Source organism: Mercenaria mercenaria, chromosome 13, assembly GCF_021730395.1.
Source record: "Mercenaria mercenaria strain notata chromosome 13, MADL_Memer_1, whole genome shotgun sequence".
NCBI lineage: Eukaryota > Metazoa > Mollusca > Bivalvia > Venerida > Veneridae > Mercenaria > Mercenaria mercenaria.
Window position 1 is genome coordinate 43013316 of NC_069373.1, and position 20578 is coordinate 43033893.

Here is a 20578-nt window from a genome sequence, read left to right on the forward strand (position 1 = left end):
TCTCCCCCACTAACTATTTTAAGTTTCAAGTCAATAGCTTTGATAGTAACAGAGGTATCTGACTTAATCAAAAACTTTAACGAACGGCGACGGCGACACAGCGGCGAGTGCAATAGCTTTACTTTTTCTTCGAAAAATCAAGCTAAAAATAATATGAAATATTTACTTAACACTACTTCTGAATAAAACGCCAATCTGCCATAATGTTCTTTTGTGTTCGCTTAATTCTCGACTTGTTATATGAAAATGTTTACTTCACTTTAAATGTTGCATAGTATAATAAAGTTTCAAATGAAATTTATCTACACCCACAAATTTCTAGTAATGATGAAATAGGGGTAAAACAAGAGCTGTCACAGGAGACATCAGGCCTCCACTATTTCAGTGCTAGATGGTGAAATAAGGCACATCTAAGGAAGCTGGATCTATCACTGGAATGTTTAATGACTCCAATGTTGATGACTATATTTGACAATAGTTTGAGTAAAATGTATTTAGTTAAAACAGAGATAAGATGGATGATGACAAGTAATAACTATTTTAAGTTTGAAGCAAATCCATGAAGTACCTACAGGGATAGGGAGAAAGTGCATCAAAACTAACCAAGGTGTGGGCCTGGACTGGACACAGATGTTGTGTCAAGCAGGATGGCTCTCTAAATACTTTGTATAGTTGAGCTAAAAAACAACAAGAATGGAACAGCTTGATTTGCATATTTTGTTTAATTTCTACACATCCTTAAGATAAATCTCTATTTTTATCACAATAATTATTTTTGTAATGCTAAAGCAACTTCTACTGGGGGCTAAACAAAAACCTTTTTATCGGGATGTTTACAAACTTCCACTGTTTAACACAACTGAAAGGATATTTTCCAACTACCTTCTTTAATATCCCTGAAACTAAAAAAATACAATATAACCCCTATTAAGGACACCTCTAATTTTGATTTAGATTTTACAGCACACCAGTGGTACAGGTTATATGGTGCCAAACAGGACTAAAAATCTTGGTTTTACATCCCATTTACATACAAAAAAACATTCTCCCTACAAATGCCAACAAGACCATTGCCTTTATTCATCTAAGTTTAAGGTTTTGTTACTATCTATGCTTCATTTAAAAATGACAGAGCAAAAATAAAATACTGCATTTTAACATTCAGCCTGCTGGCAGCAAGTGATTTTGCCTTTGCGACCAGTGCAGACCAAGATCAGCCAGAAGTTAGAAAAAGCGGACCCAGTTTCTTAGTGAATTAATGTCTTGAGAACAAAAAAAACACCTTCTCTGCCATGTTAACTCTTATTACATATTAACTGTATTCAAGTGTTGTGTGATGTCAATTAATGTACTGTAATGTTTCATTTTTATATGTATGCAGTCAGATCGACTTGTGTATGAACAGTTCAAAACAAACATATTTATCTTATTAAAGTACATTGTATATTTTTGCCTCTATAAAAGCAAAAGACCACTTTTAACAACAGCTACATAGAATACATTCTGAAACATTTCAAAAATCATTAAAACAAATGTGTTCATAGGACACAAATACCTCTCTAATAACTCTTTTGATTCTGCAATGTTAAATAAGGGGCTGTAACTCATGTAATTTTTATCCTATTGAAACTAAAATAAACAAAGTTGACAATGATAATATCATGACAGAAATTTTTTTTTAAAGTAAACGCTATAAAAGCTACAATCATTTAGCATAATACAGAAACATGTGATAATCTTGAAACACTATGTATAAAACCAAATTTCTAAGGGCCATAACTCCTTAAAATATGCACTTTTATGTGAAGTTAAATTGGATAAACTTCATCAGTGCAGAAAAAAATCTCAGAACAGTTCTACATTTAGTCAACCCTGTGCTAAAGACCACCTCTGGCCAGTGACCACCTGGCTTTAATATCAGCGAGTGTGGTCTTTATACAAAGGTCTGACTGTATACAACCTGTTGCCATTTCAAAGAAGATACTAGCCTGTATATCTGATATGTGTCTCTATGGGTAACTAAAAAATGGTGACAAAACAACGTAAGAGAAGATGTGAACGTATGTGTATGCTTTCAGAAAGCATCATAAATTATCTGTATATGTTCAAAATGTGCTTTGAAAACCAAAATCAAGTCTTAAACAATGTCATGTAGATTTATGTTAAGCAAGTACTGATACCGTTTTTCATTATTATTACAGAGATTACTTCACATACAAATATGAAATCACAACCTCTCTATGAAGTGTCTGCTAAAAATGGTCCGATCAGCTTAATCAAGAGGCATGCCACATGCCAATTTACATAGTTTTGACAGAATGGTTTCATGAACTGTGCATCTACATTTTGGTTAAAACTGAAATGTTTCGAAACAGGTGTTTCTTGAAAGAAACAGTCACATACAGAAACAAATACCAGTACAATATCTCAACCCAACTATTTATCATAATAAACTGGCACATGGATAAATTCTGAAAAATGAATTGTTTCAGCTACAACTTCTATCAATGTCATACCCAATGTTACTGTTCGGGACTGATTTTCGTGGATTTTGTGGTTGATTCAATCCGCAAAATATGATCCCAATGCAAAATTCAATCCAAATAAATAATTCACTAAAAAAAGTTAAAATTTTCGAATTCATATCCCAAAGGAATTGTTGTTCTGGTCAAAACTACAAAATTCCATGCCAACGAAATTAATCGGTTTTACAGCATTCACTGTGTTTACCGTATTTACTCTGTGAAACACATGAAAAAGCAACTACAGTAAAACATACTGGCAAAGGAAACCAGTCAATACAAGCCAAAAAATAGTTCCCAAAACCGGGTAAAATGGACTTTGTACATAATGGGTGGGTGTATGAAACAAAATCGTAGTTTTAAAAAGAGACAGTTGTAAGTATATACTGACCAAAACTATCACACTATATAAGCTTAAGTATGACTTGGTTAACCCTTACCCTACTAAATTTCTATAATGAACTTGTCCATCTTTCAATTTGGACAGTACCATGAACTGTTAAAATGGGTGCTTACCAAAAAGATACTGACTGAATGGCAAACAGTGCAGATCTTGATCAGACTGCATGGATATGCAAGCTGATCATGATCTACACTGGAAGCAAAGGCTGAATCAATCCTGTCCAGCATGATAAGGGTTAAATAAAGCTACACAAAACTTATTTCAGTTAAGAAAAGCTTTTATGTGAAGTAATTTTAATATCGTGAGCATGAAATTTTGTGGAAATATGAATTGGTGGATTTCAACTTCTTAAGATGAAATGAATGTGAATTTTATATGTCTGTTGGGATTTTAATTTTGTAGATCTATGCAACCACGAAAATTATTCCCTCAGGAATATTAATTATCTCACGGTTTCAGTTGCAAACCCTGTATTAATTTAATTGGAGCAAAAGTAACAACATTGTACAATAACTTAAATGAAATGAATACCTGCATTTTCTATCATAATAAAAAATCAATGCAAAACAAAATCATTTGATGAATGCTGTTACCAGACAGTATAAGAAATGATAAAATAAGAGTGCATTGAGTAAACGAATATCAATGGAGATTTTCGACTCGGATAGTTTTCACCCATTTCTCAGTATGTACATAATATCACAACCTTTCTTGATCGAGAAATCATTATATTGTTCTCTACACTGAAGACAACACCCCTATTACTGTATACTGTATTTGTGAACTGTTTAATTTCAGTTTTAACATAAAAAAGTTTTATTTACATGTTGCACAGACCTTGACAAGCATTTTGGCTTTTTTGTAAAGTGGACAAACAGACAGACTGAATGTATTAACGCCACCCCCCTTATGACAGGAGTTTTATGCAACTGGTTCATGAAGTTTTAGTTAAAAGGAAATCTCAGTTTTACTAAAATAATGAACAAAGTCAATAATTTTTACGAGTTTTTCAGTAAGAGTTATGTAATACTGCTTCCCTTTCCTTCGGCCAATTCTGAATATGTGTCTCTATAATTGAGCTGAACCATGAGAAAACCAACATAGTGCGTTTGTGACCAGCATGGGTCCAGACCAGCCTGCGCATCCGCGCAGTCTCAGGATCCATGCTGTTCGCTTTCGCTTTCAAAGCCTTTTTATGGGCGGTGGTTACCGCCAAAATTAGTGAATATACTGTCTGTTTCACGAAGCATACTTCTGACAAAGCTTAAACTAAGAAGAAAGATGTTTCACGAAAATAAGTCAGATAAATCGCAGGAACAGTGTCAAATTAAATGTTAGAATTTTACCAAAAGGTCGGTTTTATGACAAATTTTAAGATATTCTTATGTAAAACTGATCCAGAATCTATATTTATAACAGGGCAAACTTATGAACTGATAGTCTTATTAACCTTTTACAATGCTCATACTCTTGTTTCGTTAAGGTGAAGAAGGTGTAATGAGCCGGATTTTCAAAAACAATTTACATCCTAGATAACATACGTAGATTACAGCAAAAGTTGATCTTCACCCGATGTACAATTATCGAAAAGATCAGATGCACACTTTTTACGCAAATGACGTCAAAAATTCACCTTTAAGCCTAGTCGGAAATAGTTGTGACATTGCCGTTTTCCTGGCGGTTAATTTAGTCTCGGGGCATTCATTTTATTTAAGAAGTATTTTTGTTCCATTTTATATAATATGCCAGTCGAAACCTACACGGTGATGTAATTTTCAAATACATACTCCCGCTATTCGCTGAAGGAATGCTTATTTTATGCAAAAATCATGCCAAAATCTTTCTATGAGATTATTATTTTTGTGCGGAATGACTAAGTAGTGTGCAAAAACTGGTCCATAGAATTTTAAAAAAAAAACTAATATTATCTTATAAATTTATTTTACTGTAAAATGAGCAAATAAAAATCAGGGGTCACCAACTTTGTTTTCGCAGTATTTTCATAAATTTTACCCTACCCCCATTTTCTCGTGCATTTTTCAAACATAAAAAGTCATAATAAAATCATTTGATAAATCAATGAAATACACGTCTACCAGATAAATGTTAGCCCACAGCGACACTGACTGCACACAAGTTTGTTAAGTGATAAGTTTGAGGCTGACTCTTTCCAATTTATTAAGTTGTAACCATAAATCTTAGTATGTGTTGTTCCAAAATCTGACCTCTACGGAAATGACGTTTCTTGTATAAATTGGGAGCATGCATTTACTGGTCCACAGAATTTTTTTAAAATTTACACAATTATTTCAAAGGCATTTCTCAGCAAAATAACGAAAAAAAAAGTCCTTGACTACCGACTTCATTTTCGAGCTGTGAAGTCGCAAAAAATGATAAAGTCTCAAATGGCGCTATGGGCGGCGTTTAACGTTGCGCATTTTCCCGCTTTTTTTTCTGACGTTACGCAAACGTCTTATTACTAAAACTGTGTATGCTGTTTGCAAATAGATATTTAGCCATTCCATTTTAAAAAATCTAATATTTTCTAAAACATACTTTCATTCTTGTATTTCCAAATCATTATATTTCATAGTTGTCTTTATCACGTAAACATATGTGGTAATTTTCAAGTTAACTACTTAGATTGTACAATTGCGAGACAAAACACAATTAAGCCGCAGTGTATATACACGTACATATACAAATATTCGGTCGGAAATAATCTGATTTTTCATTGTATTCCGTGGTGAAAAGAAAGCTGTACATTTTTTTTCGCATGAAATGTTAGGACATATTTCAAGATGTGTTTTTAAGTATAATATACGGTGCAACTGGTGGTAAATTTCTTTGCATAGAGAATGTAACAATTTGAAATATATCTTTTTATGTGTCCTATCCAAGCTATGTTTGGTCGGGGCAATTAGTGTTCCCCCGCCCGTCCGTCCGTCAGTCCGAAATAGTGTCTGATATATCTAAGAAAGTATTGACCCAGAGTAATCAAACCTCACAGGATTGTTATCAGTATTACCATTTGAGTATATAATGTTTTAATTTGACCTCACATAGTCAGACCAGTGTTATGGCCCTTGACGTAGTCGAAAATATACATAAAATTGTGTCGCATGTATTTCATTAAGTGCTTCAAGATTTTTGTTACATTTATTTTAAAAAATGATAGAGACATGAAACCATGTAGGAATAATATGCAGCATGCAAAGTTGTAACATATTCGGGACTGAGCGACTGCCAATTTACTTGCTTTTGCTATAATTTATCTTTGGGAACTACTGCATCTAAACAAACCTGCTACAGAGATGTTGTCAGTAATAAATGTTGAGCAAGCTGATACCGTTAGGAAGTTTGGAAACAATAACAGTTAAATTGTCGGTAAATCATTTCTACCTACAATACGAAACAAAACAGAAACCTCAAATTTTAAAGTTTTTCATAATTTTTCATTTTTATTATGACAATGCATTTGATAACTGCTATGGCTGTATCTTATACAGCAATGATATAAAATGTCTGATTGATAAATAAAATTTATACACATCAGCAGTCTTCAAAATATATAAGAATTTTGACATGCCTTTCATAATTCTCAAGCCTGTACCCATTATCATATAGAAAAGACATTTAAGTATGTTTTCCGACTGCTTGCGAGCCCGTTGCGCATCTTCGTTTTTTCTTCCCGGAAGAATGCTCCAAAACAAGGCTATAATTTATGAATACTAATAAGCTTTGATAATGTGGCAGTTGAGTCTAGGGGTGTTCAAAGATAATCCATCACAGATCTATTGTAAAGCAATTATTGGATTTACCTGTATTGGAAAATAAACAGTGTCGATTGTATTGAGGTCAACTGCCACATTATCAAAGTTTATTAGTAGATGCAAACACCAACAATAATGTTTACATTCATAGGGAATTCAACATTTTTTTTTAACTCACAAAAACTTCATGGAAAATCTCATTCTTATAATACAGGTAATAAATAGCTATACTACAAGTTTTTGGGGGGACAATTTAGGCCCTGCCGAAATAAATGTTTTCAAAACTTCATACGCAAATGTATTCAGTCAATCTTTTTTTCAGCATAGTATTAAGAATATAGACCTTATATATGACACTGTCAATTTGAAACTAAAAATCTTGTATATCTCATATTTTTCATGCAAATCAAGTATAACTACCATCAAGGAAATACAAAAAATACAGTTATTTTGTGCAAGTGGTGCGTCTTTAAACGGGATATTTGTTTCAATGAATTTTAAAATCACGTGATCCCCGATTACGGAAAAGCGATAAACACGAAAGTAGGACAAAAAAACACCCATGTCAGCCAGACGTCGCTGAATTACACCTTCTTCACCTTAAACGGCTTCACATTTGGCTGCATGGCATCAAATTTTGATACGCCGCTCAAAATCACACAACACGGTTTCAATATGCATTAGACGACGCCAAGTTTTAACGAATCATTTCATTTTACACTGCACAAACTCATGTTGCATTAAACGTCTTCACATTGGACTGCATGGCATCAAGTTTTTATACACCGCTCTTAATTACACAAAGCGGTTTCAATATGCATTAGACAGCGTCAAGTTGTAATAAATATTTCATTTTACACTGCATGTACTCATGTTGTGTTAAACGGCTTCACATTGAGCTGGATAGTATCATGTTTTGTTGGATGATTTCATAGTACTGTGCATGGTTCCATGTTTAAGATGGATGGAATAAAGTTTTGTGTTAAATGGTTTCAAAATACAATGCGTTGAATGCAAATTTATTGGACGGGATGGAGTTTTAGACTAGACAGCTATGAAATGCACTGCACTGACTGACTTGTTTATGAATGGCTGGTATATTTACTAATTTTGGCAGTAACCGCCGCCCATACCTATTACAATTATAGAAACCGTTAGTGAACAGCATGGATCCTGACCAGACTGCGCAGATGGGCAGGCTAGTCTGGATTCATGCTGGTCGCAAACACACTATGTTGGTTTTCTCTTGGTGCGGCTCAAATACTAATCTCTTAATTTCTCCCGAATCTGTTCCATTCAATTACACCATGTATAATATAACAAGAGCTGTTGGAGAACAACAATGCTTGACTACTCAAAAGCCTTGTCAAATGAATAAATGAACACAATGACATAAACTAGAATAAAAAGGAGCAATGATTTTGTTTAAATGTATTGCTAAGTCAAAAATGGGCAATACCTTTGTGAAAAAGAAAGTGAGTTTCGAAATCTGTTCGCTGCATGTCAAATCATCACAGTGAACAAGTGTATGAAGATATAATCCTTCCCATTAGCCGATACTGAGATATCAGCTTACATATATAAACCTAACAAATCGGGACATGGATGAAAATTGGGCAGTGACGATTTCAAAATTTTGAAACCGGTTAATCATTTGTATGAAATCGAATTGAACCGGTTAATCGGCCGCCATATTGAAAATGATCTTTGTCTTCCTGATGACCGTATCAATGTACTTCCAGCAGCTGACTTTATTAGGGACTTACTGACTTCATCGCTTGCAAGCAGTTTGAAAGTTAATAAGTCATATTTTGGTGTGTTTCATTTTAAATATATCACAACAAGCGAATCCGAGACTATTGATTATGTTGATTGATGTGTTTTAGTGGAAATATAATGCAGGTCAATGTGCTGGTCAAAGAAATATATAAAGATCAAGTACAATTTGTGGTTTATTGTTTAAGAGCGATTAGCGGTTTTGCAAAATTGAAACCAGTTTCACCTAGTAATCGAATCGAATCCAATTAACTGAGTAATCGTCCCAGTCCTAGATGAAAAAGGCGAGTCCAATAGCTCCCTGCTTATTTTTCTAATATTCAAGCTAATGACAGTTTTGTTATTCAGCTAAAAACTCAAGCAAGAACATTAACTCAACTAAAAAATAATATGAAAATCTCAAAAAATGTGAAACTTAACATGTGAACAAAAAACATAATCAAAGCGCCGAAGATCTGACAACATGTTTAACTACCAAACAACACAAGACATAACACTGAATTAATCAGTATAAAATCACGGAATACATTATGTATGAAAAATCATTTAATATACAATTTCCAGCAAAATACCGGAAATAACATAACATGAATGCAGATCCATAATATCAGACTTAATATAATATAACAACAGCCTTTGATAAAACAAACTCGTCTAATACTGACTGAATTTTCATTGGAATTAATATAAAACCCCATAGGTGCACCCAGAAAATAACTATGATATCACTTATCCATCATGGTACGATATCATACGGTACTCAAAATAAAACAAGAGCCGCATAACAGCAAGAATTATGGCCCCGTTAACAACAATTCCCTTTTATATACTTCTACTTTCTATATAACCTACAGTGATTACCATGTTAATAAAATTTGAACCGATTTTACCTGAAATGAAAGGGGAGAGTATAATATGCATGATATTTGTGGAAGATGGACAGACTGGGGCTAAAATATATCCTGCTTGCTGACAGGATACAGAAATCAACAGATACCTCATTTTCTTCCCAAGTACTGATGATAAGAGGGTCATGAATATTAACTGACATAAGCACATGCTCAACATTTTGGCCTACCACTATATATGAACAGAACCTATACTGGCACGCTGGCTGACAGTTGTAACAATGTGCGCTGACTACACAACACTGATCCAAAGTGCAGTGAGACCAACTGGTTGACAGTTTTAGCAATGTGTGTTGACCTCACTGCTTCAACACTGCCCTAATGCATAGTCAGACTAGCTGGCTGACAGTTGTAGCAATGTGTGCTAACTACACAACACTGTCCCAAAGTGCAGTGAGACCAACTGGTTGACAGTCTTAGCAATGTGTGTTGACCTCACTGCTTCAACACTGCCCCAATGCATAGTCAGACTAGCTGGCTGACAGTTGTAGCAATGTGTGCTGACTACACAACACTGTCCCAAAGTGCAGTGAGACCAACTGGTTGACAGTCTTAGCAATGTGTGTTGACCTCACTGCTTCAACACTGCCCCATCGTGTAGTCAGACTAGCTGGCTGACAGTTGTAGCAATGTGTGCTGACTACAAAACACTGCTCAAAAGGGCAGTGAGACCAACTGGTTGACATTCATAGTTGACCACACAGCTTCAAAACTTCCCAAATATGCAGCCAGACCAGGGTTTGTTTGTTCCAGTCTGAAAGTATGTAAAAAGCAAGACAGGAACTTGTTCCCTAAATCAACAGATTTCATTGGCTGATGACCATGATGACAGGATCGCAAAATCGCCAACAGCAAACACAGCTAATTGGACAATTGAGACTGATAATAAATCTTCAACCATACAAAGGATAAAGAAAATCAGACAGTTGGACAAATGTTAAGCAAACAACAGAAGAACAGTGAGGAAATTATAAAACGCTTTCAAATGAATAAGCATGGCAATAAAATTAACCCTTATCCTGCTAAATTTCTGTAATGGACTGCTCCATCATTCAATTTGGGCTGTACCATTTATTATTTGAAGGGGTGTTCACTGAAAATTTACTGGCTGAATAACGAACAATGCAGACCAAGATCAGACTGCACTGGTCGCAAAGGCTGAATCACTTGCCACAAGCAGGGTAAAGATCAAAATGACAGTTAAAATCTGTGCAAAATTTCAAGTTCATATTCAACCTATTCAGCATTTACCAAATATAGGAAAATCAGTTTTACACATTTACTAATAGCAGAATTTTGAAAACATATAAATGATAGTTGCATACAGTTGTAGAAAACTCAATTAAAACAGCTAATTTCAGCACTTGTCTATGCAATGCAAACAAATGATTACCAAAATTGTAAATAAGTAAATAATAAAATCTGTAAAACAAAAAATAAAAATGTGATTACTTCACAGTACATACACAGCACGTCTTTCATAAACAAGAGGACCATGATGGTCCTGAATCGCTCACCTGTTCCCACATGACCCAGTTTTGAGTATGACATCGTTTTTTCTATTATTTGACAAAGTGACCTAGCTTTTGAGCTCATGTGACCCAGTTTTGAACTTGACCTAGATATCATCAAGATAAAAATTCTGACCAATTTTCATGAAGATCCATTGAAAAATATGGCCTCTACAGAGGTCAAAAGATTTTTCAAATTTTAGACCTAATGACCTAGGTTTTGACTGCAGTTGACCCAGTTTCAAACTTGACCTGTATATCATCAAGATGAACATTCAGACCAACTTTAATACAGATCCCATGAAAAGTATGGCCTCTAGAGAGGTCACAAGGTTTTTTTATTATTTGACCTACTGACCTAGTTTTTGATGGCACGTGACCCAGTTTCAAATTTGACCTAGATATCATCAAGGTGAACATTCTGGCCAATTTTCATGAAGATCCATTCAAGGGTATGGCCTCTAGAGAGGTCACAAGGTTTCTCTATTTCAAGACCTACTGACCTAGTTTTAGATCGCAGTTGACCCAGTTTCAAACCTGACCTATATATCATCAAGATAAACATTCAGACCAACTTTCATACAGATCCCATAAAAAATATGACCTCTAGAGAGGTCAAAGGTTTTTTTCATTTTTTGACCTACTGACCTACTTTTTAAAGACACTTGACCCACTTTCAAACTTGACCTAGATATCATCAAGATGAAGATTCTGACCAGTTTTTATGAAGATTCATTCACAAGTATGGCCTCTAGAGAGGTCACAAAGTTTTTCTATTTTTAGACCTACTGACCTAGTTTTTGACCGCACATGACCCAGTTTTGAACTTGACCTAGATATCATCAAGATGATCATTCAGACCAACTTTCATACAGATCCCATGAAAAATATGGCCTTTAGAGAGGTCACAAGGTTTTTCTATTATTTGACCTTCTGACCTAGTTTTTGATGCCACGTGACCCAGTTTCAAACTTGATCTAGATATCATCAAGGTGAACATTCTGACCAATTTTCATGAAGATCTTTTCAAATATATGGCCTCTAGAGAGGTCAAAAGGTTTTTCTATTTTTAGACCTACTGACCTAGTTTTTGACCGCACGTGATCCAGTTTCGAACTTGACCTAGATATCATCAAGGTGAACATTCTGACCAACTTTCATAAAGATCCCATGAAAATGTGACCTCTAGAGTGGTCACAAGCAAAAGTTTACGCACCCACGACGGACGCTGCGCGATTACAAAAGCTCACCTTGTCACTATGTGACAGGTGAGCTAAAAATAAAGTGAAATGCCTAATTGTGAAGAAAGCATTACGCAGTAAAAACAAATTACACCAGTAAGTAAGATTCAGGTACTGAGATATATCTGAAACCCGTGTGCCTAATGATAAAGCCTTCATCAACTAACAAAAGGGGAGATAACCTTTTCCTTCTGAAATACAAGCTTGACCGCCTCATGCACATTTTGAGTCACAAACTTTGGCTGAGTAAGAACGGGATCTAGTACAAAGTCTCGATGATTATGATTCGAGGATCTTGCTCGTCCGTACGTAACATAGTCCCTGGAAGAGCAATACACACCCGTACATACAAGTATAGACTGACAGCTTTTAGCATACACTTCAGCTGAATTATCTTTTAAAGCAGAAGTCCGTTCTGAATCCAAATCAGAATCTGTGTCTGTTTCATCTACATCTATGATCTGAGATCCAGCCGTCTGCTGTTGGGTGCGCTTGATTACGTTAACGTTGGTGTGAATTACACGCTTCTGTAGGTATTTGTCATACAAGTTTGCTCCATATATATCAGATTCAGGATTGTCACTGCAAAAAGATTACAATATAATCTCATAAATTACATATCTATATCTATATTCAGTTTCTCCAATTATCTTTTAACAAGCACTCCAAAAGAAATGAGTTTTCAACAGTGACAAAATTTAACATAAAATATAATTCTAATAATTTGAAATAACAGTACTTGATATTTAATTTAAAATACAAGTTATAGTATGCATTGAATACCTGAACACCATCCAAAGCATACAAAGAGGGCCATGAGTTGATCTGGCCTACTGACTTAGTTTTTGACCCCACATGACCCAGTTTCAAACTTGACCTAGAGATCATCAAGACAAACATTCTGACCAAGTTTCATAAAGATTGGATCACAACTGTGGCCTCTAGAGTGTTAACAAGTTTTTCCTTTGATTTGACCGGGAGACCTAGTTTTTGACCCCATATGACCCAGATTCGAACTTGACCTAGAGGTCATCAAGACAAACAGGCTTACCAATTCTCAAGAGTTTCAAACTTAAACTGTGGACTCTTGAGTGTTAACAAGTTTTTCCATTGATCTGGCCTACTGACCTAGTTTTTGACCCCACATGATCTAGTTTCAAGCTTGACTTAGAGATCATCAAGACAAACACTCTGACCAAGTTTCATAAAGATTAGACAACAAGCTTTACCTAGAGGTCATCAAGACAAACATTGTGACCAATTCTCATGAGTTTCAAACTTAAACCGTGGACTCTTGGGTGTTAACAAGATTTTTCTTTGATCTGGCCTACTGACCTAGTTTTTGACCCCACATGACCCAGTTTCAAACTTGACCAAGAGATCATCTATACAAACATTCTGACCAAGTTTTATAAAGACTGGATCACAACTGTGGCCTCTAGAGTGTTAACAAGCTTTTCCTTTGATTTGACCGGGTGACCTGGTTTTTGACCCCACAAGACCCAGATTCGAACTTGACCTAGAGGTCATCAAGATAAACATTCTAACGAATTCTCATGAGTTTCAAACTTAAACTGTGGACTCTGTGTTAATAAGATTTTCCGTTGATCTGGCCTACTGACATAGTGTTTGACCCAGTTTCGAACTTGACCTAGAGACCATCAAGACAAACATTCTAACCAAGTTTCATAAAGACTGGGTTCCAAATGTGGCCTCTTGAGTGTTAACAAGGCAAATGTTGATGGACCACGCATGCCGGATAATGATTGGTCTCAATAGCTCACCTTGAGCACTTCGTGCTCTGGTGAACTAAAAAAGCTATCGTAAATAAACAAGAGTGCCAAACTGTCAAAATCTATGACTGTCACAGCAAATTATTTTTGACAAATATAAAAGCTCTTAGCTGTCATTTTTCTAACTTTTGACTACTTCAAGGGCAGTAACTCCAGTGCAACAATGACTGCCCAGCTGGTTATGGAACCTGGTCAAGATAATGTACTCATAAATATTCCAATTATATATTGGATAAGAAATGCTTAAGTAAGGGGGACACAACTTGTGTTAATTTCATGATCAAGACTGGTGAAATAATTCATTCTCCGGTGACCTCTAAATGCAGTCAAACTGAACCATACGATCAGAACTGTGAAAAGACAGTCCAAGGATGCTACAGACTAAGTTTGTTGTAAAATCCAGCAAGCACTTCATCAGAAGTTGTTTGAAGTTTTTTTCTTCTAGTTTTAGGTTTTTTTGGCCCCTAAAAAGGGGTCAATAGAACCATTGGAACAAAATTATGAGAGGTTCATACAAGTATGTTACACACCAAGTTTGGTGAACAGGAAGTGGTTCATGAGAAGATGTCCTTTATATTTTTAGCTCTGATGGCTCCATTTGAATACACATCAGAGGCCCATCCAATGTAACAGACCAAGTTTGGTGAAGATACATCAAGTGGTTCATGAGATTCAGTCACATAAACATTTTTCTATTTTTAGCCCCTGTCAACCTAAGTAAAAGGCGTCAAGTGTGAAGTCTGCGAGCTGCGTATAAGGATGCTACAATGTTTGATGGAGGTGTATCAAGTTATTTACTCTGTAAACATGAGAAGGGTCCAAGCCACTACAGACCAAGTTTGTTTTATACATAATTTATTTTAGGTCGATTGTGAAGGAAGTTCTTCAACTTATATTAATCACTCTCGACACCTCATTCCTGATGGAATCCATCGCCACGAGGGTATGAGAGAAGAGGCAAGTTTCCCTTTTAATGCTGAGAGCCAAGCAAGGGAGCTACTGGTACCATTTTTCACGTCTTTGGTTTGACGCGACCGGGGATCAAACCCATGACCTCCTGCACTCGAAGCGGACGCTCTATCACTAGGCCATCAAGTTTGGTGAAGTTCTGACCAGTAGTTTCGGAGGAGATGTGTGTGTGTGTGTGTGTGTTCGGGTTTAACGTCTTTTTCAAAAATGTTTCAGTCATATAAACGACGGTGTCTACTTGCAGCAGTGAGCACAATGCCCAACTTTATAGTGCTGCCTCACTGGAATATCACGCCGTAGACACGTGGCATGATACCCTACCCAGTCACATTATACTGACACCGGGCTGACCAGTCCTAGCACTATCCCCTTAATGCTGAGCGTCAAGCAAGGAAGCTGCTAGTACCATTATTTACGTCTTTGGTATGACGCGGCCGGGGATCAAACCCACGACCTCCCGCACTCGAAGCGGACGCTCTACCACTAAGCTACCGAGGCGGTTGGAGGAGATGTCAATTCTCAATATGCTAATGTAAGACAACAGACAGTCCGTATATATATTAACTTATCATGAACCTTTGGTTCAATAGAGCTCAAAAGCTGCAAAGAAATTCATGAAATAGCTTTACCCTATACAATATATTGTTTTTATTCCATTCATGCCCATATTTCTGGCTTGTTCGTACAGTAGAAAATCTGCATGACGGTACGTCAATTCACTTGGCTTGCCTACTAATGCTGTATACTTCAATTCACGACCAGAGATTTTCTAAATAAACACATAAAATCAGTTATTACATGTATAATAAATAAATATCAGTACAATAACAATTACACTCTTTATGCATTTCAAACAGTAGATCCAAATAAGAAAGACGGAGCTTGCACACCCACACCATGAGGAGAAAACATAGCTTAAAATTTAGACTTCAGTCATTTGCAGATTTTTTTTTTCAAAATATTACATTAATAAGTAATAGGTACAACCTTGAAGAGAAGGGATTAAAAGCTATCACATGGTTAAATTGCTGGTTTTAAATGCTTTAATATTTATCAAATATATGCAAAACTTATTCAATTCAGGTGAAGTTACCAAAGATTGTGTAATGTTACACAATACCTCATGACTTCAGCCAAATGTCACAATGCCAAGTAATAATCACCAACTTCTCAATTTTCTTTAACAAAAATATATCGTTTAAAGAGAAACTGGTAATTTCTTTTAACTGGAAACCAGTCTTGTAGGATTTTCAATAGGTAAGTAACTTCATTCTATCGAATGTTGTCCTGAAAAATTATTAACTGCGAAGCAGCAAGACCAGAAGAAGGGAAAACGTGGGAAGAAGCACCACAAATGGTGTTTATGTAGAAAATATTCAAATGTTGAATGGTATACAGGTTTACCTGACATACAGCAGAACCTGCCTCAGAGGTCACCCATATTAAGCAACCATTTGCTGTAACAAGCCAGTAAGCTAAGTTTCCAAACTGACATTTTGATCTAATTTCGACTTGACCTTAGCAGCCAACTGGTTTAAACAGCCAGACTGTGTAGCTCCTCTGACTGGTTGCTTAAAACAGGTTTGACTGTATACACATATACAGTAACTATACATGAAATAACCTTACAAGTTTAACAAAAAGATGCACAGTAGAAAGTAGTGTGTATGTCTTTAACCCTTACACTGCTTAATTTCTATAAATGAACTTGTTTATCTTTCAATTTGGACAGTTCCATTGACTGTTAAAATGGGTGCTTACTAAAAAAATTCTGACTGAATGGCAAACAGTGCAGATCATAATCTACACTGGTTGCAAAGGCAGAATCAATCGTGTCCAGCATGATAAGGGTTAATATTGTCAATGTAATTCAAACCCAAATGAAATTTACAACACTGTGAATCAAGAAAAAGGATAATAATTTTAGTACCTGATACAAGCTTTCCAAACTATGCAGGAAGCAACCGTGACCAAACCTGAAATGACGTTAAAATTTACACATGTCATTTCTTGAAAAATATATTGACAGAAAGTTAATACTGAAAAAAATGTCATCTCAAAGAGACCCCTATTAAGCCATGAAAATCTGATGCAACACAGCTACTTGATGTCATATTCAATTACATGCATCAGTTTCCTATTGCTTGTTTTTATTTCATTCAGTTGGCTAAATAAAAAGGTATTTTAATATCTTAAATACATTTTACGAACAAAATCAGATGTACAGTAGCTGGCAATATTAGGTTGTGGTCCTTGGCAAAAAAGTAAAAAGACTTGCTAAAACATGCCTTTCAGACTTTTTTTACACTCACCTACTGACCTTATATAGCCAGCTACTGTACATGTAACTCTTCTATCTCACTGAGTAACTTACAACAGTTTTCTGTAAAGCTTCTGAAGTTTAACTTGTAAATTTTTTGGAAAACTGTTGTTATTTGATATATGTATATGTATCAACTTTCACCAAATGCTTCTAGAGCAGAAGTAAAAATGTTGAAGCAGGACACCAGAGCATCCACATATACTTAAATAGTTCAGCCTGAACAAAGTTTGGGTGAGCTAAAAACAGAGCAGACTGATTAAACTTAATATTAGACTCGATACAATTGATATGTACACTAAACCTACCTTGGCATACAAGCCTCAGCCATCCATAGAAGGTCCATGTTACAGGCTAAAACAGGCATGTGAGGATAAGGGATCTCTTTAGGGGCCACATAGGGTTTACCGTCTGACAGAAGTGTGTCTATAACCAACTGCAAGTTTGTCTCCCATCTCACTGGTTCTCCAAACAATATCACAGCTGAAAATACAATATAACCACTGTAAAGGACACCTCAATAAGGGACACATCTAAAAAGAAAAAAAATATGGCCTCTAGAGAGGTCACAAGGTTTTTATATTTTTAGACCTACTGACCTAGTTTTTGACCCCACATGACCCAGTTTCGAACTTGACCTAGATATCATCAAGGTGAACATTCTGACTCTTTTTCATGAAGATCTCATGAAAAGTATGGCCTCTAGAGAGGTCACAAGGTTTTTCTATTTTTAGACCTACTGACCTAGTTTTTGACCGCACATGACCCAGTTTCGAACTTGACCTAGTTATCATCAAGATGAACATTCTGACCAATTTTCATGAAGATCTCATGAAAAATATGGCCTCTAGAGAGGTCACAAGGTTTTTCTATTTTTAGATCTACTGACCTAGTTTTTGACCGCACATGACCCAGTTTCGAACTTGACCTAGATATCATCAAGATGAACATTCTGACCAACTTTCATAAAGATCCCATGAAAAATGTGACCTCTAGAGTGGTCACAAGGAAAAGTTTACGCACGCACGCACGGACGCACAGACGACGGACGCCACGCGATCACAAAAGCTCACCTTGTCACTTTGTGACAGGTGAGCTAAAAAAACACTCTAAACAAAGACATAAATTTTCTTTCCAATTTGATAAAAATAATAGGCAAACTAGAGCTGCTTTTGAGAAAAGCGCATGTCTCCCACAACTGCCTAATCATCTGAATAGTAGTATATGAGTCAATCATGCATGAAGACTTCAACTGCCTTATCAGACTTTCAGTGCTTTGATTATCAACACAAGTTTCAATGGCAATAATTCCGAAGGGCCTGGGCCGATTTGGCTAGTTATCGAACTTGGATGAGGACTTATTGGCAGAAACATTCTGTTCAAGTTTGATGAAGATTAAATGAGAAATGTTCGACAAGAGTGTGGACAAGCTTTGTGACACACAGACATACACACACAGACAGACAGCAGTAAATCAATATGTCTCCCACACCACTATGTTGTGGGAGACATAATTAACCTCTCTTAGTGAGAAAACAACTTCTTTACAACAAATGCATTGTTGGTGTTTGCTTTCGAGAGGTTGCACTGTATTCATAGACTCAAGAAAGAAAAAAGCTCATTTATGTTTAAATTATATTTGAAAGCCAAAACTGTCTAATGACAACACGCTTGACTATCTGAAGCCCTTCAAATTAATACTAGCTAAAATACAAAAGCTTTAGCAAAATTTTCTAAGTTGATAAAGGGGCATAATTTTGCTAAAATGTAAGCCAGAGTTATGAAACTTGCTAAGTGAGGTCATCCTATGATGCGAAAGAAGTGGGGAGAATCTGAAAACATCTGACCTAAGAAACATGTTTTACATGCAAAACTTTATGCAAAACTTCTAAGATAAAAAGGAGCATAATTTTGACAAATTAAAAGCTAGATTTATGTAAGTTTTCCTTGAAGGTCATAATCTCATATCATGATGCTGAAGACACGTGTGACATTAGAAAGCATTTTGGCCCAGTTGTTTCTGAGAACTATGGGAGGTCATCTCATGATTTCAAATATATGATGTGAAAGCATTTGATATACTAGTAGTTTCTGTGAAACCTGCTTACATGCTAAACTTTAACCTTTTATGACATGGATTCAGATGAAAGGGTGATTACAAAAGCTCTACTATTTAAAAATTTTGAAGAGTCAAGCTAAAAATGAGTTGTGGGAATTACTTACCTTCTATCCTTGGAAAAAACTGTTCAAATGCACATGGCTGCAAAGATAAAAAGATATCATACAGTTCATAAACAAATGATAAAGAACTACATATACAGTAGATTGTTAAGGATGTACTGTTTGGCCCTTTTTGTGGTGGGGGTGGGTTAATCCTTTTTTTCCAACGGAATTTCAGCTTAATAACTAACAGTAATCCAATGTTTTCCCCAGACTTTTCTGAAAGTGTACAGAAATATGTACTATGTAGATGAATTTCTTAACACTTTTTTCAACAGCATTGTAATGAAATTAAGTTTCTGTTTAGCGCTTGCCACTACAAAAGAGCTAAACATCAACAGGAGCTGTTTGTAAAACATATGCCCCTGTGATTGCCTGTATAAGGCAACAGGGTATGTAGTTTCTGTTTAAAGTAAGTTGTGACCTTGACCTTCTACCTAATGGCCTCAACTGGCACACATCCTAAGAAGTTTGAAGCCCAAAGGCTAAGATAGCACTCTCAAGTAAGTGACTATTCCATTTCAATGTCACTGTGATCTTAACCTTTGACACACTGACCCAAAAATCACTAGGGGTCACTTACTAATCACAGACAATAACCATATGAAGCTGGATGGTCATATGTCCAAGTGCTCTCCAGTTATTGATCAGAGACTATTTTCAGTTTCAAGGTCAATGTGACCTTATCCTTTTACCTAGTACAACACCAGATGCCCACTGGCAACATGTCGAGCCCGTCAGCTATCAAGATCTGACATGACCTTTGACCTCCAAATGTGACCTTGACTTTTGAGATAGGAACCTGAGGTTTGTGCACGACACTCCTTCTCACAGAGGTTAACATTCATGCCAAATATAAATAAGATTGCTCCATGCATGTCAAAGTTATGGTCCAGACAAGCTGTCAAGATCTGACATGACTTTTGTCTTCCAACTGTGACCTTGACCATTGTGAAAGGAATCTGGGATTTGCGCATGACACTCCGTCTCACTGAGGTTAGCATTCATGCCAAATATAAACAAGATTGCTCCTTGCAGGTCAAGGTTATAGTCCAGACAAACAAATTCAGACACACGCACGCACATTCACCAAACAGCCATTTGGACAACTATGTCTTTGCTTCCGCAAGCAGGCTAGACAA

General features: G+C 36.0%; 1 protein-coding gene across 1 annotated transcript in view; it reads right to left on the reverse strand.

The window, feature by feature from the left end:
• Window positions 1-699: 699 nt before the first annotated feature.
• Window positions 700-20578, reverse strand: part of LOC123529623 (haloacid dehalogenase-like hydrolase domain-containing 5) — a 36371-nt gene continuing 16492 nt past the window's right edge. The window contains exons 4-8 of the mRNA XM_045310021.2: window positions 19440-19476; window positions 17525-17699; window positions 16827-16872; window positions 15526-15665; window positions 700-12716 (exon numbers count right to left, since the gene is read on the reverse strand). Of these exons, the coding sequence (XP_045165956.1) occupies window positions 12293-12716; window positions 15526-15665; window positions 16827-16872; window positions 17525-17699; window positions 19440-19476 (822 nt within the window). The 3' untranslated portion in view covers window positions 700-12292. The remainder of the gene's footprint in view (window positions 12717-15525; window positions 15666-16826; window positions 16873-17524; window positions 17700-19439; window positions 19477-20578) is intronic.